The 16,255-nt window shown below is 52.3% G+C and overlaps 1 protein-coding gene and 1 pseudogene across 1 annotated transcript; one reads left to right on the top strand and one right to left on the bottom strand.

Annotated features, from left to right (window-relative positions):
• Positions 1 to 1,616: 1,616 nt before the first annotated feature.
• Positions 1,617 to 5,472, bottom strand: LOC111924832 (uncharacterized). Its single transcript, XM_086871390.1, has 3 exons — positions 5,447 to 5,472; positions 3,736 to 3,798; positions 1,617 to 3,563 (listed from the first exon to the last, which is right to left on the bottom strand). Exons 2-3 carry the CDS (start codon positions 3,785 to 3,787, stop codon positions 2,473 to 2,475), a joined length of 1,143 nt encoding a protein of 380 aa, XP_086727516.1. The 5' UTR covers positions 3,788 to 3,798; positions 5,447 to 5,472; the 3' UTR covers positions 1,617 to 2,472.
• Positions 5,473 to 11,475: 6,003 nt separating this feature from the next.
• Positions 11,476 to 15,028, top strand: LOC111944219 (uncharacterized; annotated as a pseudogene).
• Positions 15,029 to 16,255: the final 1,227 nt, after the last annotated feature.

The raw sequence follows: 16,255 nt of genomic DNA, 5'->3' as shown, positions 1-16,255 counted from the left end.
GTTAAAGCTATGAAGATGGACAATAGTAGTTTAAAAAGACTCCTTTAATTCATGACTAGAGTATTGGGGAGGAATAGAGTGTTCAAAGTGTGGACTTTTGAGAAAAAGAGTAATTGTGATACTGTGAGTTGCTGGAAATGAGTAGAGTAAAGATTTTGAAGCCTTGGGGGGTAAAGAGAAAACTGTTTTCCAGGAAAGCTCACAGAGACAGATGAAGAAAACTTCTGCCTTTGAATAACTCATCCTTAAAATGCCATCCCTAGACTCATGGCCCATACACACCTCGGAGTAATGTGAAATGGGAGGAGTGAACTCTGATGACAGATTTCCGGGCAGCTGGCATTAGAGAAATAGAAAACTATAACAAAAATAGTTTTCTTGTGAAAAACTCCATAGATTGGCAGAAGGAGATTTCTGTTTCTCTGCAAAGACTGATGAAAAGACTGTAGCAAGAATTTGGACTGTTTTTAACCACCAAAGTTCTAAAAGTTTTTTGTCTCTATGTTGTCATGTGTACAAAGAAATGGTCAAGTAGTGAGAGATAAAAGGGTTTTCTGGAAGTTTATTCTGGTGTTCTTATTCTTGTAGTTTGTTAATAAACTGTCTTTATTCCTTTCAAGTTTTAAGCCTGTTTTGCTCTTGTTCTAATCCGTATCTCACAGCAAGAAATAAGTGATTTTTTTAGTTACTGGTTTAAAACCATGACAGTAAGTAAGAAATTCTATTAGGTAAAATAGTTTAAACTGTAATAGTGTGAGTTATATAGAAGGTCAGAGATCCAGAAACTGTAACAGAGAGATGCATGAGTATGTGAGTTGTCACCTTAGTGGCTAAGACACAGACACACTGCAGTAAAATTAAGCAAAGGTGATAGGTTACTAAGTGAAAACAAACTTCATGTCAACTGTCTATTTGACTAAAAAGTTATATATTGCTGTGCGGAGAAGAAACTCTGACTTCCATGAGCTATGGCTGACTTGTTGCTGCTCTATAAATCTCACACCTTGAGACTGATATCTTATCGGGCTACTTGAGCATCTCAAAGCATAGCAGTCCCATCGCTCATTTTTCATCTCAACACCAAACACACACTGGAGATGTCTGGGGCCATTCATCATTTCTCTGCTCTCCAGCCCCAAGGCAACGGACTCTGCATGCAGCTCTGACCTCGTGCCCATGGCAACCACCCCTGGCAATGGGGCTCCATGGAGCTGCTCTCAGGAACCTCCCAACAGTTTGGGAAACTCCCAAAACTGCCTCAGAAACATGAGATAGCCCAAAATCTCTTCAGGAACATAGAATATCCAAAAACAACTCAGTAATAGGCTCCCCCTTTATTCATTATCCCCAAACTTTTGCTGTCTCATTCCAGACCCCATCCCACATCCCAAATCCCAACCACAACCAATCCCACTCCTGCTCCTCCCATCCCACAGCAAGAGCCCCTTCCCAAGCCCTATTTCTCCCATTTCACACTTCCCAATCCCCATCCCACCCATCCTGCCCCACCCAATGCCCATCCCACCCCTCCTGATTTGCATCCCACTTCACCCAATCCCCTTCCAACCCCATTCCACCTGATGCCTTGAGAAGGCTGATCTAGAACAGAGGCTGGACAGAGTTAAGAATAACATTTATTAAAAGGCCTTAAAGGATACACCTGGGGCAGTAGAAGAGCCTGGCCAGGGCTACACCCAAGATGGACTGAAAATGGTCACAAAAATGGACAACTGAGCACAAGGTCTCACATTTTTAGAAGTTTAGGTCCATCATATTAGGTTTAATTGTCCAATTACAACTTCAGATGATGAAGTCCCATCCTTCCTGTTTTCTCTCTTCAGTCCACTGTTGTTCATGCTTTTGGGCCTGAAACTTGTAATGACTGTCCTTGGTATCAAGCTAGAAAAGGAATTGTCTACCTACTCTGTGAAGAGAGCTCACTAACACTTGATATGAAGTTCAAAACTACAAACCTAGGCAATGCAGAATATGAAAAATATGAAAGCTAAAACTTAAGGCATCACACCCTGAAAGGCTGTGGAATCTGGTAATTTTGGGGTGGGACTGAGTAGTTTTCAATGGCATTGAGTGATTTTGAGGTGACAGATCAAAATCTCTCATCTCTTTGAGTGCCAAGAAATGGAGACAACTATACCAAATATCCCCCAAAACGCTCCCATGTACCTCCCTGAATCCCAGATTCCCTTGAAGCACTATTAAAAGTGAGGCTTTAGATGCCTTTGATGAATTTGTTGATTATTACCCCAATTTTTGTCTGTTTTAAACGGATGAAGATGAATCAAAAGATAATTAGAGCCAAATCAAAATTATCACCATCCCAGTGTCTTCCCAATGCAGATCACTGGGAATGTGACTCATCAGGGCTCTGCCCAACGTGGGTCCTCTGATGCGGGAGGGAGCTGGTGCAGTGCACAAAGCTATTTGGGCACTTGGGCACTCAAAGAGTTTCCATTACCGGTGCGTCCGTTGGTGTTGGGTCAAGTGAGATCTCACAGAGAAGCTCTTCCCACACTGGGGACACTCGTAGGGCCTCTCCCCAGTGTGGATACGCCGGTGCGTGACAAGGGTGGAGTTTCGCTTGAAGCCCTTCTTGCACTCGGGGCAGCAGAAGGGCCTCTCCTCCCTGTGAATCCGCTGGTGCACGAGGAGATGGGAGCTGGTCTGAAACCTCTTCCCACACTCGGGACACATGTAGGGCCTCTCCCCAGTGTGGATGCGCTGGTGCCTGACGAGGTGGGTGTTTCGCTTGAAGCCCTTCCTGCAGTCAGGGCAGCGGAAGGGCCTCTCCTCTGTGTGAATCCGCTGGTGCACAAGGAGATCAGAGCTGACCCGAAACCTCTTCCCACACTCGGGACACTCGTAGGGTCTCTCCCCAGTGTGGATCATCTGGTGGATGGTCAGTTGGGACCTCCGGCTGAAGGTCATCCCACATTCCCCACACTCGTAGGGCCTCTCCCCAGTGTGGATGCGCCGGTGGCTGATGAGGTTGGAGTTGTGCTTGAAGCCCTTCCTGCAGTCAGGGCAGCGGAAGGGCCTCTCATCTGTGTGAATCCTCTGGTGAATGAGGAGACTGGAGCTGGTCTGAAACCTATTCCCACACTGGAGACACTCATAGGGCCTCTCCCCAGTGTGGATGCGCTGGTGGGTAACAAGGTTGGAGTTGCTGCTGAAGCCCTTCCCACATTTCCCACACTCGTAGGCCCATTCCCCAGTGTGGATCATCTGGTGGCGGATCAGACGGTTGCTCTGGCTGAAGCTCTTCCCACACTCCAAGCACTTGTAGGGCTTCTCCCTATCTTGAAGTTGCTCATGGACCACCAGCTCAGAGCCCTGCCTGGATCTCTGGCCACCTTCCTGGCACAGGGTGGGTCTTTCCTCCTCAGAGCACCCTGGGCTGGGTTTGGAGACTCTCCTCCTGCAGGATTTCTGGGGATTTTCCTTCCCGTTGGATTCCTGCACTGTGGAACCCCTAAAAATGGCCTCTTCCATGAGGTTCTGCCGTGGGGATTTGTCCTCCCTGGTCTCCATCCTCAGCTCCTTGTCTGGGGGAGGAAGGACAAGGAGTGGATGGGATTTGCCTCCATGTCAGAGGGAAGGGGAAGGTGATCCCCCCAGTGCATCCCTGGCAGTGGGGTTGTCCTGCAGGCGGGGGCCATGCTGGGCTGGGAGATGGAGCAGGAGAGAGGGGGAAAGGGGCAGTGACTTCCTCCTCACCTGCCTGGGTGTCCCGGGGAATCTTCCTCTTCCTCACAGCCTCCTCCTCCATCCGGCCAAGGTCTGGGAATGAGAAATCCTGGTTTGGTCAAAAATACAATTCATGATCACATTGGATTATGGGTTTCCTTCTCTCAAAGTCCATCTCTAGAAGTCACCAGCCTTCCATAAAAACCTCCAAAACATCAAGATTCAGCCCTGAAAATACCTCCCAGGAATTCCCCATCTCTGGTCTTTCCCCTTTACTGCTTATTGGTTCCCCCCTGTCCCAGCTGTTGGGGTCACACTTATATTGTGGGTCCCCATCTACTCAATCCCTGCTCTTCGCAGGCTGCTGGGAGTGCCAGGAATCCAAAAAGTTTCCCCTGTTTCCATCTCCCCACTTAGGGATGCTGGGACCCCCTAATGTCCTCCCAAGGGGCATTTTCCACTCAGCTTTGCAGTCCTTAATTCTCAAATGTTCCCCCCTCAAAAAACCCAACACAGGGACCCCTCAGGATATCAGGGCTGAACTTCCCCTCCCCAGTCACCTATGGGATGGGGGGCGATAACCCCACAGATGGGGGCTGTGAATTCAGGGAGTGCTCAACTGCGTGGTAACTTCTCCTTCACCTTATCCTTCTTTGTCCCTCCTCTTCCTCCCTCTCCTCCCCTTCCATCCCTCCTCCTCCTCCCTAACCCCACCTCCATCTCTTACTTCCATCTCTTCTCACTCTCCTTCTTCACCCCTCCTCTTTCATTCCTCCTCCTCCTCCTTCCCCAGGAGCAGTGACACCCTCGGTGCCCCATTCCTGAACCCCTCACAGTCCACGGCAGGAGCAGGGATGGAACCAGGACAGGTTGGGATCGGCAGTGCGGGACTCTTGGCTGTTCCCACCTGCTGGGGATGGGGGGAACCCGGCCCGGGGAAAAGGAGAGGGAAACTGGGAAAATTGGGGGCTGCAAATCCAAACTGGGGCTGACTGGGGACCCTGGCTGGGGACTCCCAGTCCATGGGCTCCTCTGGGAGGGGGAATATAGAGAGGGCTGGGGGATCCCAGGAGTGGCAGCAGTGGGAGGGACTGGTTTGTAATGGGATCATACTGGCAGTGACTGCGATAGTACTGACATAATACTGGGATCATGCTAGGAGCAACTGGCAGGAACTGAGAGTGACTGGCTGCATGCTGGGGGTGATTGGAAGAAACTGGACTTACACTGGGATGAACTGGGATCATTCTGGTGGTGTTTGGGATCATACTGGCAGTGAGTCCAACTACACTGAAGCTGACTGGGTGCGGTTGAGAGCAAATGGGATCATGCTGGAAGGAACTGGGAGGGACTGGCAATATGCCCTGCGCTCCCCAGAACTCCAGTATCGCCCCCCATATGTCCCATAAGTGTCCCCCAGATGCTCCAGGATCCTCCTCAGCACCCGTTCAGGACCCCCCAAAGCGTCCGTGGATCCCTGAATGCTCCCGACCCCACTGAGGCCCCTTACAACCACTGATGAGAATTCAGCTCCCATCATCCCCCGCGCTATCAGAGCACCTCAGAACACAGTTCCCCGCCCAAACCTCCTGCCGTTCCCCGCGCCCTAAAGAGCCCGGTCAGAGCTCCCCAGGTTCCCCCCAAGTACTCCCAAGCCATATACATTCGCCCCGAGGACCTGCAGCCACAGCTCGGACGCAAAAGTGTTCCCCCAAGTGCCTCTCCGCGACGCGAAACGCACCGTCCGAGCCACTTCCGGGACTACAGCTCCCATCATGCTCCGCGGCACCCATAGAACGCTATTCCAGCCGGGACTTCATCTCCCGTCATGCCCCGCGCCTCACCGGAACCCATTGGAGCTGTGTCTACAACTCCCATGATGCTTCGCGGCCCCGTTAAACTGTATTATACCGGCGCCTACAACTCCCATCATCCTTCGCGCCCAGAAAACCCCGTTACAGCCCCGCAAGTGCTCGCCCAGAACCCGAAGGGCCCCCAGATTCCCCTCCCTGACCTCCAAGTGGCCCCCTGGACCCCCAGGTGCTACCCCGGACCCCGAATTGTCCCACAAAATCCCTAAGTGCCCCTCCAAGTGCGCACCTGGCTCCCCCAAGTGTCCTCCAGACCCCCAAGTTCCCTCTAAATTCCCTTCCCAGACCCAAAACTGCCCCAAATGTTCCCCAGGAAAGTCTTCATGGACCCCAAAGTGGTCCCTTTTACCCTGTCTGACAATAATTAAAAAAAAAAAAAATTATTAACGGACTAAAAATAGGAGTAATTACAATCAAGAGAGAGAAATAGTGGTCAATTAATTAATTAAGGTAATTGTGGTACTTAGAACCACCAACAATAACGTTTTTAGTTTCTAAAAATGTATCAATTCTTTTACATAAATATAAAAATTAGGTTATAAAATAGAGTAGAATATTATTATAAAAAACAATTTTATTTTTATTAATTCATTAGATTTTAATTAGAAAGAGAAATTGATAAATGTTTTCAATGTTTTGGGATGTCAGTCACAGGTGGGCAATGTCAGATATGGTGAGGCTCGGGGTGAGGAACAGGTTTTCCAAACAGGGTCAGCCTGCAAGCGGCCCATTCTCCTCTGATCAGACCTCCTCAGGAGACATTCAGCTTCAGGATTGTAAAGCGTAAATCGTGACCTCCTGATCATTACACAAAGATGTTTATAATTTGTACAGTAGAATGTTGTCACCATAAGGTGCCTACTTTGTAAATATACCTCATGTTGTGTGTTTGTTAAATATCAGTGTTGTTGTAACAGCCTTGTTAATGCCACCTGGCCTTGTCTATTGCCTGTGCTGCTCCCGGCACCCCCCAATGGCAATCGATGACAGCACCCAGTGTGTAGATGAGCCGAACTCCCATGGGGGGTAGCACCCAGGAGAAGTGGGATTAACATCTAAAGACCCCTATAGAATCAGCGAGCCATGGAACAAAACCAGATTCCAAACTATGTTGCGGAGCAAGGGAGAACATTCAGGAACTTATGTCCCGGACCTTGTTGCCATAACTACACAATACTTGATATCTGTAACTACCCTCGATTTACAACAAGGGAGTATCTTCTTAGGGACCCTCGTGAGGACGGAAGCCCCAGCTCTGACATGTGGCAGAGCTGAACATCTCCTGCTCTGGGTTGTCCATTGGGAGCAGCAGTGGTTGAGCTCCCCCACCTAGAGCTGCCCTCAATAAAGGCATTAAAAAGGAGCTGCTCTCCTTGCCTATTCCTTTCAGAAGGCCTGACGCCGTGGCAGAGTGACCCACACTGCAGCATTGTGAGAGAGCTATTCCCCATGGCATGGACTCAGGTGGAGAAGTTCCTGGAGAAGTCTCCGGTGGGAGAGAGCCCAGGGTGCAGCAGGGGAACGACTCCTGTCCCTGAGCAGCGGGAAAAGCCCCGGGGGATGGAGTGACCATGGCCCCATTCCCTGTGTCCCTGCACTGCCGGGGCAGGAGGCACAGCTGGGAGGAGGGAGGGGTGGGGAGAAGCTGGATTTAAGGGTTTACCTTTACTTCTCATTATCCTGCTCTGAGTTTTTTGAGTTTTCTGCAAGAAATCTCTCTCCTCCCCAACTCATCCACAGGGGTTTGGGGCAGTTTTCCCTTTTTGGGGAAATTCGAGCAATGCACTGATGCTCCTAATTAGAGGTGGGAGAAGTGAGGCTCCAGGGCTTCCCGCTGAGCTGGAGCCACGGAACACCCAGGACTGAGAAAGGCGGGCCGGGAGCTGCGGAGAGCTTTGTTTGTGTTCTGAGTTCCATGGCGGCTCGGGCCGGGCCCGTTCCAGGCCTATTCCTCATCTCCGGATTTCCCCTCACACAGCCTGGGGGACGCGGAGCGCGCGGGGCGGGGCTGTGCCGTGTGCAGAGCCCGCCGCTGGCTACGATTGGCCGCTGCTACCGTCACTCGTGGTGCTGGCGCGCGCTGATTGGGCAGAGCGGAGACAAGCCCGGCCCCGCTGGCGCCCCCAGGGCGGCCGTGGGGCAGGAGAGCCGCCATTGCCGGAGCGTCTGTGCGGGCCCGGCAGCGGCGGCAGCGGCCGGAGCCCGGTGAGGCGGCGGCGGAGCTCGGAGGCGGCCCCAGCCATCGCAGGTGGGAGCCGCGCTCGGTTCTGCGGGGGCTCGGGGCTCGCTGCGAGCGGAGGGGGCGGCAAGGGGCTGTGGCGGGTTGTGCCGTGGCCGGCCCGTGTTGGCCCTGGCGTGAGGGCGCTGCGGGAGCGGCTGCCCGCGGTCTCCTTGCCGCTGGGGCCTCGGCAGGAGCCGGTGCCGGAGCAGCGCTGGCTCGTCCCGCTTCGTGTCGGTAGCCCGGAGGTGGCTGCGCTGTGCCCGGGGCTGGGATGGAAAATTCCCGGCGCCAGAGGTTTGTGTCCCCAAAGGAGCCAGAGGAGTGGTGTGAAAGTGACTTCATTGCTGCCCAAGCATTTGCCGTGCGGTCTCTCCAGTTTCTGGGGAATGCAGCCCCGTTTTTGTTCTAATTTTCTGGGCCGCACATCCCTCTCCCTTTCCCCACTGGCGGAGGTGCTTGGAAGGTTCAGCCTTCCCGATCCGCTTATTGCATGTCCCGCTTAATATGTACCACTCACTTTTGTACAACGTCCGATACTGATTGCTCTGTTCAAAGTCTTTGTTCTTCTGGAAGTTCAGGATTTTAGTGGAACTTTATCTGAGCAGCAGTCCTTGTCAATTAGTAACATTTTCTGAAACTGATGCTTTTTTCCGTTGCTTCCTTATGTGCAAGTCTCTGGCCCTAACTTCAAGCAGATTCACTCATTCAATCTTTTTTTTCTTCCTGGGTCTTCTTTGTTTTTGGGATTGCTCTCAGTGACCTCATTTGTTGTCCTTTTGTAGCCGTTTCTGGCTCAGGAGGCCTGGCTGCCCCCTGCATCCCCTTGCTCGCCTGCTGAAGGAGCTGTACTCAGCAAGGTGTTGTGCATGGTGAAAAGATGAGAGTAGAATATAAGAGGAGAAACAGCATTTGTTTAACCCATGGTCTGCCAGGAAGACATGGAGATGTGTTCCATTCCCATCCTTTCCACGTTTGGACTGACACGTGAGCTTTTTTCTTATATCCTTTGTTATCTGTTTTATCACTTTTCCTTTGTGATCTATTTGCCAACAGCAGTTTGAGTCATTTAACTTTCCTCAAACCCCTCCTTTTTCTGCTAAAAGATAATCTGATCCCATCTCACGGTGAAATGTTGTGTTCTTCTTCTGGGTGGATTGGTTGACAGGAAGGTCAGGAGCTGGAACTGTCTGTCTGGGTATTGTTTTAAGGACATCCTGTAATCTAATTATGCTATGGAAATGATAAATTAGTTCTCTGGCTCCTGATACGAATTTGTTAGGGTTCCCTGGGGCTCGTCCATGGTGTTGTAGGATTTGTTCTGGTGGCTGTTCATCTTTTCCCTGTTTTTGGGTCCTCCCTTCAGGCAGGGCTGCATCAGTTGACCCATTTCTCTAATTAAAGCATCAAATACTTGGATTCTGAACTAATTTTCCCTGAACTTGTGACAGCAGAAAACCTGCAGTGGTCTGATACACTCTATTTAATAGAGACAGTGACAGCACAGGTTGGAGTGTGGAGAGGGATGATTCCTTCCACTTGTTTTACTGAAGTTTTCACAACATTCTCCATTTGCTGTTTCCAGCTTAACCAATTTCTGCTGCAGAGTGAGGTATTCTCACTATGGGCTCTGCCTTTAGCTGTGCAAATTCCCCTTGTGCCAGAAGCCAGAGCTTGGGTTGAGGGGCAGAGGGAATCAGCCCAATTCTGTGTTGCGGAGTAATGACTTTGCAATTAAAATTGCAAAGCTAGAATGTTTTATTTCCTGCTGGGAGGCATAGGGGATTCTCCACCATACATGCGTGCCTGGTGGAGACAAGCTTCAGCTTTAAATACACACTGATCCCACCAGCCCACACCTCCCTGCCCGCCCATTCCCTGGCCATTCTCTGCCTCATTGCTTATCATATTATAATGAGTCTTGTGTGGTGCTGCACCTCCAGGTGGTCTCATGGGCAGAGAGGTCTGTGATGAAGTCAAGACATCTTCCTCAGTGTTTGCTGATTGAGTCCCGTCTCTGGGCAGGTGCAGTGGAGGCTCAGCTAACTCCTGGGTCAGTTTGTCCTGGTCAAAACCAGGAGTCTGGTTCTTGCTGACTTCTTAAGCCACAGGTTCTGCCTTTTTGGGTTTTCACAATACCTAAGTCTTGCTTCACTGAGTTTTCACAATATACATCTTAGCTTTATGGTCTTCACCTAGCAACTAAATTCCTCTGTGTTCTGTTACAAGTTGTTTCTACCTTTTACAAAATTGTTAAATAAACTATATATTTTTGTTTCCTCTCAACCCGCTGAAGCCCATTACCTGCTTCCAAGATTCTGAATTTTCATATACATATGTGTTTCCTGTATCAGTTCCTCCCCCATCCAAGAAGCCCCTGGTGCATGGTCCACACTTTGCCCCAGCAGTGTTAATTTGCATTTCTAAAGCTCATCTCCTGGCTGCCTTGAAGGAAGCTTCTCTTCCAGGGCACCATCTTGTGACTCACATGTTGCCCCCGCCAAAAGCTAGGGTTTTGGGGATTGTTTTGAACAGTATTCTATCAGCTGTTTACCAGTTAAAGGGTCATCTTTAAAGCTCTTCCCGTTTTGCAATTGCAGCTTAAAGGGGGACACTGCAAAACTCATACCAAAATTTTTCAATTTCTAACAGTCACACAAACATGTGGACAGAGAGTCCAAAGCAATGAACATTTTTTCTACTTCATCTCCTAAGAGTGAAAATTGATTCTTACACTCCTGGCCCAAACCGAACTGACAATATAAAAGTAGGATTATGAAGAAAAAACATTCTAATGGTGTAATCTTGCCACCTGAACTGCAGGAAGAGCAAAAGGTCTCCAACAACATAAAATTAAGGCATTACTTTATTCTGGCCAGGATCTGCAACAGAAATCATTTCATCCACACAGCAACACCAGTGTCCAGGCAGACCCGCAGCTGCCAGCATTCCCCACCTGGAGCCCACCTGTGCCCCACCCAGGCCCCAGCGCCCCCCACGAGGAGAATTTGGGGAGGGGGGAGTGCCAAGGCCAGGCCCCACCCGTGCTGTCCTGGCAGGAGCAGCTGCAGTGGGGAGCAAGTGTGGATGGAAGCGGCCAAGAGCCCAGCACTGCCCCAGGCCGAGCTGGCCCAGCTCCATCCCTGCCCCTGCAGAGGGATGCTGTGGGACTGGAGTGGGAAGAGGGAGCCGGCTGTGGGTGCTGGGCCTGGGGGCAGGAGGGGAAGGGAAGGGGAAGCAGGGTTGAAGAAAAAAATGGTCAAACCATTCCCATGGGAGTAGAAGGTGAGATTGTGCAGGAGAAGGAGGAATAGAAGGAGGAAGAGGAGTGTGAGGAGGAGTAGGGACACATGAGAAGGAGGAGCAGAAACAGGCAACACTACAAGGTTCTAGCCCTCCCTGTATCTGCAGCCTCCCAGCCCCTGGTGTGTTTCCCCCCACAACATGCAGCAGGTGACCGGGGAGGGGGATCCATGATTTTCATGGAGCTGAATCTTGGTGTTTCTGAGCTTTATTGGGCTAAATGTTGGTGCTTTGATTTTTTGCAGGGGCTGAATCTTTCTACGCCTAAGGAGGTTTTGGCTGAATCTTGATATTTGGTGAGTTTCTGATCTCTCTTGATGTTTGGAGGATGTTTGGGCTCTATGTTGGTGTTTTAGAGATGCCCAATGACTTCCTGAGATGAACTTGGACAATGAGGAATCCCCAGACCAAGGTGCTCTCCTCTTATTTTTTCTCCCAAACCAAGATTTTTCATTCCCAGGGAGTGGCCAGATGGAGGATGAGGAAAAGCCCCAGAGATCCCACATAAGGAGGGGCTGCAAACCCAGCCCAGGGAGCTGTGGGGAGGAAAGTTCCCGCCCTGTGAGAGGACAGCGGCTGGAGATCCAGCCAGAGCTCAGAGCTGCGGGAGAAGCCCTCCAAGTGCTTGAAATGTGGGAAGGCTTTCAGCTACAGCTCAAGCCTGATCCAGCACCAGGTGATCTACACTGGGAAAACGCCCTATGGCTGTCGGGAATGTGGGAAGAGATGCAGCCAGAGCTCCAACCTGATCCGGCATCAGAGAGTCCACAATGGGGGGTGACCCTATAAGTTGACTATGAGTGGGAAATGTGGGAAGAGCTTTAGGAACATCTCTGGTCTGATTGAACACCAGGTGATCTACACTGGGGAAGTCCTATGAGTGTGAGGAATGTGGAAAGAGCTTCAGCTGGATCTCCCACCTAATCTGGCACCAGTTGATCCACACTGGGGAAAAGCCCTGCAAATGAGGGGAATGTGGGGAGAGCTTCAGCCAGAGCTGCAGCTTAATCCAGCACCAGATGATCCACACTGGGGAAAAGCCCTACGAGTGTGGGGAATGTGGGAAGAGCTTCAGCACCAGCTCCAACCTGATCTGGCACCAGATGATCCATACTGGGGAAAAGCCCTATGAGTCTGGGGAAGTTGGGAAGAGCTTCAGCAACAACTCCAACCTGATCCATCACCAGAGGATCCAAACTGGGTAAAAGCCCTGTAAGTGTGAGGAATGTGGGAAGAGCTTCAGACAGAGCTCAAACCTGATCAATCACCAGGTGATGCACACTGGGGAACGGCCCTAAACCTGCTTGGAATGTGGGAAAAGCTTTGGGCAGAGCTCCACCCTTAGGTATCACCAGCTCATCCACAATGGGGAGAGGCCCTATGAGTGTCCTGAGAGTGGGAAGTGGTTTCAGACCAGCTCCACTCTCCTCAGACGTGAGTGCATTGGATGAGAGACCCTTCTGCTGCCCTGACTGTGGGGAGGGCTTCAGCTGCAACTCCACTCTTGTCAGGCACCGGTGCATCCACACTGGGGAGAGGCTCTATGAGTGTCCCCGGTATGGGAAGAGCTTCTCACAGAGCTTTCATTTGACCTGACAGCAACAGAGGCACCACTAAGAGAAGCCCTACAGGAGGTGTGGGAAGAACTTTGTGCGCTGCTCCAGCTCCATCCCCCATGGGATGATCCATGTTCGATGATCTCCAGTGACCCCCATTGAGCAGAGCCCTGGTGATCCGTGGTCCTGGTGATCCATGTTGGGACAACACCTGGCTAGAGGCTCCACATCTTCCTGGCTCCCTGTTGGCACCTGGATGAACACAGGGGCAGGAACACCCATTGAGATGCAGACCGAGAATGGGAATTCCTTGGGGAGAGCAGATTTGTTGACCTTAAACCCCAAAAAATCTTTTTCATTCAATCCTATCTTCTGGTGGTATCAAGGAATAGTGGATGGTCTTGGAGGTCTTTTCCAACCTCAGTGATTGCACAGTTTTGATTTCCTGTTGCTCAAGGGTGTCTTCCACAGCTAAATGGTGATGAACTAAGGCAAAGTCCAAATTTTGGAGACAGTGGGGTGGAAACCCCTCCAAAAAGGGTTCTTCCCTCCCACCCAAGCATGGGGATCCTCAGCCGGCACAGACACGGAAATCCTTTTCTTTTGGCCTTGACTTGCTTCTCATTTCTCTTCATCCTTTGAAAACACCTGAAACTGGGGTAAAAATAAAGACATTGAGATAAGACATGGGTGGGGACATTGAGGGACACAGACAAAGAGAGTGACATGGGGACACATGGACATGGCCATTCATGGGAACATGTGGGGACACAGGCACAGATGGAGACTTGGGGGACACTGACAGGGATGGAAACATGGTGGGGACACAGCCCTGGGTGAGGACCTGGTGGGACATGGCCATGGCCGGTGCCAGGGGGGAACTTGCAGGGGCTGTGGGGGATGCTGGGTTTGAGGGAGTTGAGGGTTCCTGGCAGGGACTTGGAGCTTGCTGAGGGCTTTGGGGAGCCCAGGCTGAGCGGCTGCAGCTGTGCTGGGAGACCCTGGCGGAGGTTCTGGGGCAGCTGCTCAAGGACCCCCTGCCCTGGAGCCCCAGCCGGGCATTGGGCTCCTGGAAGGGAAGTCCTTGTGCCCAGTGGGGAAATCCCAGCACCCCCAGGGTGTGGAGGGCAGCTGAGAGGTCACACCAGGGAGGGGAAAGCCAGACAGAGCTGTCTCCCTGCAGAACTGCACCCCAAAAATTCCCAAACTGGGGGATTCCTCCCAGGAAAGAGCTGCCAGGAGGTGCCAGAATTGAGTGAAAGGGGGGGATGGGATCCCCAGACTGAGGAGGGAGGGGACTGGGGGCAGTGGGGAGGGGTGAAAGACCAGGGGAAAAGAGGGGGCTGGGGCCCCAAAATTACATTGGGAAGGGTCTCACTCCTGCTCCTTTCTAATCCCACCTCCTTCTCTCCAACTGTTCTCCCTTTCCTTCCTCTGCCCTCCTCCATCCCTTCTTCTGTTCCCCACCTGGTCCCAGCACCCACCCTTGGGCCCCCAGTTTTCCCAACAGTATTTCATCCTGCGGGAGGAGCCGGGATGGAGCTGGAGCAGGTCAGGCAGGGGCAGCACTGGGCTCTTGGCCCAGCCTGGGCACCCCCCATGTACACCCTCCCCACATTCCCCTGGCAGCTTCAGGGAGTTGCAGTGCCTTTTGGGGTTCAGGTGCCTCCCAAGGACCCCCAGAGTGGCGTGACATGGGGGGAAGACACACGGCGGTCCCCATTTCTGGTCTGTCCCGGGACCGGGTCTGCCCCAACCCCAAGTCATGGCTGCACCCGTGGGGTCCCCCAAGTCCCTCCCCACTGCCCCCCATAAGCAGGTCTGGGGAGAACTGGGAAGCTTTATTGGGGAACACTGGGATCAGTTCGGTGGGGGCAGAGTAACAGCGGGGCTGGGGGTACACACGACCCCCCCAAAATCAGCGAAGGGACAGAATGGGGGGGGTCCCAGCTGGGCCCGAGGCCATGGGGAGCAGCTGTAGCTGTTGGCAGCTCAGGAGCTCTGTGGGCAGAGAAAAGGGGATGATGCGGGGCTGGGGGCCCTGGGGGGAGCACACACACTCAGGGGGAGGGGGGACATGGCCCCTGGGACTCCCCCCCACCCCAACCTTCCTTTGCAGGTAGAAGCCGAGCCCCTGTTGTAATGCATCTAAAAATCTTGGTACCTCCCAAGGGTAAAACTCACCTCTGGTTTGTGTAATGTTAGTTCCTACCTGAAAACCTTCTTTCCCTCCCCCCCCCTTCCCATTGGCTGTGACCTCCCTGCATCCCCTAATCACCCCTGCCCCCTGGTATAAGAGATAAGACCCAGAGCATTTTGCACTCTCTCTTGCCCCGGATGGACGACAGACAATAAACCCGGGATTATTCCAGCAAGTTTGAGCCTCCTGTGTCTAGATACTTTGAGTCCGTGTTGTATCCACTCCAGGACCCCCTCCGCCGCCTGTGCCCAGAGAAGAGCAGGCTCGCACCATGGGGGGTGGGACAGAGGGGTCCCATCGGGGAGAAGGATTGCAACAAGCCCCAACACCAGGAAGACGAAGCCCAACCAGGACCTTCTGAAACCTTCCAGTCTCTTCCCAGCCTCCCCAGGACCCCCCAAAACCCTCCTGTCCCTCTCAGGATCCCACAGCCCCCTCCCAGTTGCCCCCCACTGCCCTAGGACCCCCAAATTCTCTCCCAGTCCCTTCCCAGCCGCACCAGGACTCATCAAGACCCCTCCCAGTCTCTTCCAGCACAACCAACCTCATTCCATCCTCCGCCTTCCGATCCCCAGTCTTACTCCAGCCCCTCCAGGCTCACTCAGATCCCTCCCAGTTACACCCAGCACCCCCAAAATTCCTCCCAGTGTCCACCAGGATCCCCGGAATCCCATCCCACCCTCCCTAACATCTTTCAAAACCCTTCTCATCCATTCTATACCCCCAAACTCCTCTCCCAGTTTAAACCAGTCTATCTCAAACTCCCTCCCAGCACAGCCCAATCCCCTTCCCAGCCCCGCCGGTGACTCCCCTGCTGCTCCTGGTGCTGTGGGGGCTGTGCCGTGCCCCAGTGCCGGCTCAGGGGGTGCTCCAGGCTGATGTGCTCCACCTGGCAGCTGGACAATGCCCCACAGTTTGCCTTCTCGGTGCCCACCCTTAACCGAGAAGCCCCAGTGAGGAGGTTCCACTGGTGAGTGATGCCACAAGGCATGAAAAACTCACCCACCATTTCCAGTGGTATGTTTCCTCATTGCTGTCTCCCGTCCTTGCCAAAGTGGGGGAGGCCATCATCCACCATTACATGGATGATGTCCTAGTGTGTGCCCCCCATGGCAATCTACTGAGACGTGCGCTTGACCTGGTGGTTGAAGTTCTAACCTCTGCAGGATTTCAACTCCAGGAAGAGAAAGTTCAAAGGATGCCACCCTGGAAGTATCTGGGCCTACAGATCGCTGAGAGGACCATTGTTTCTCAAAAATTGGCTATTAACAGCGATCCAAAAAACCTGGCGGATCTCCACTCCCTGTGTGGGACTTTGAACTGGGTCAAAGTTCAAAGGCCTTGGCTGGGCCTCACTACTGAGGAACTAGCCCCCCTCTTCATATTATTGAAGGGGGAGAAG

This window comes from Cyanistes caeruleus, chromosome 35 (assembly GCF_971803275.1).
Source record: "Cyanistes caeruleus chromosome 35, bCyaCae1.hap1.1, whole genome shotgun sequence".
NCBI lineage: Eukaryota > Metazoa > Chordata > Aves > Passeriformes > Paridae > Cyanistes > Cyanistes caeruleus.
Note: the sequence above shows the minus strand (reverse complement) of the source record. Positions and strands in the feature narration are given on the sequence as shown.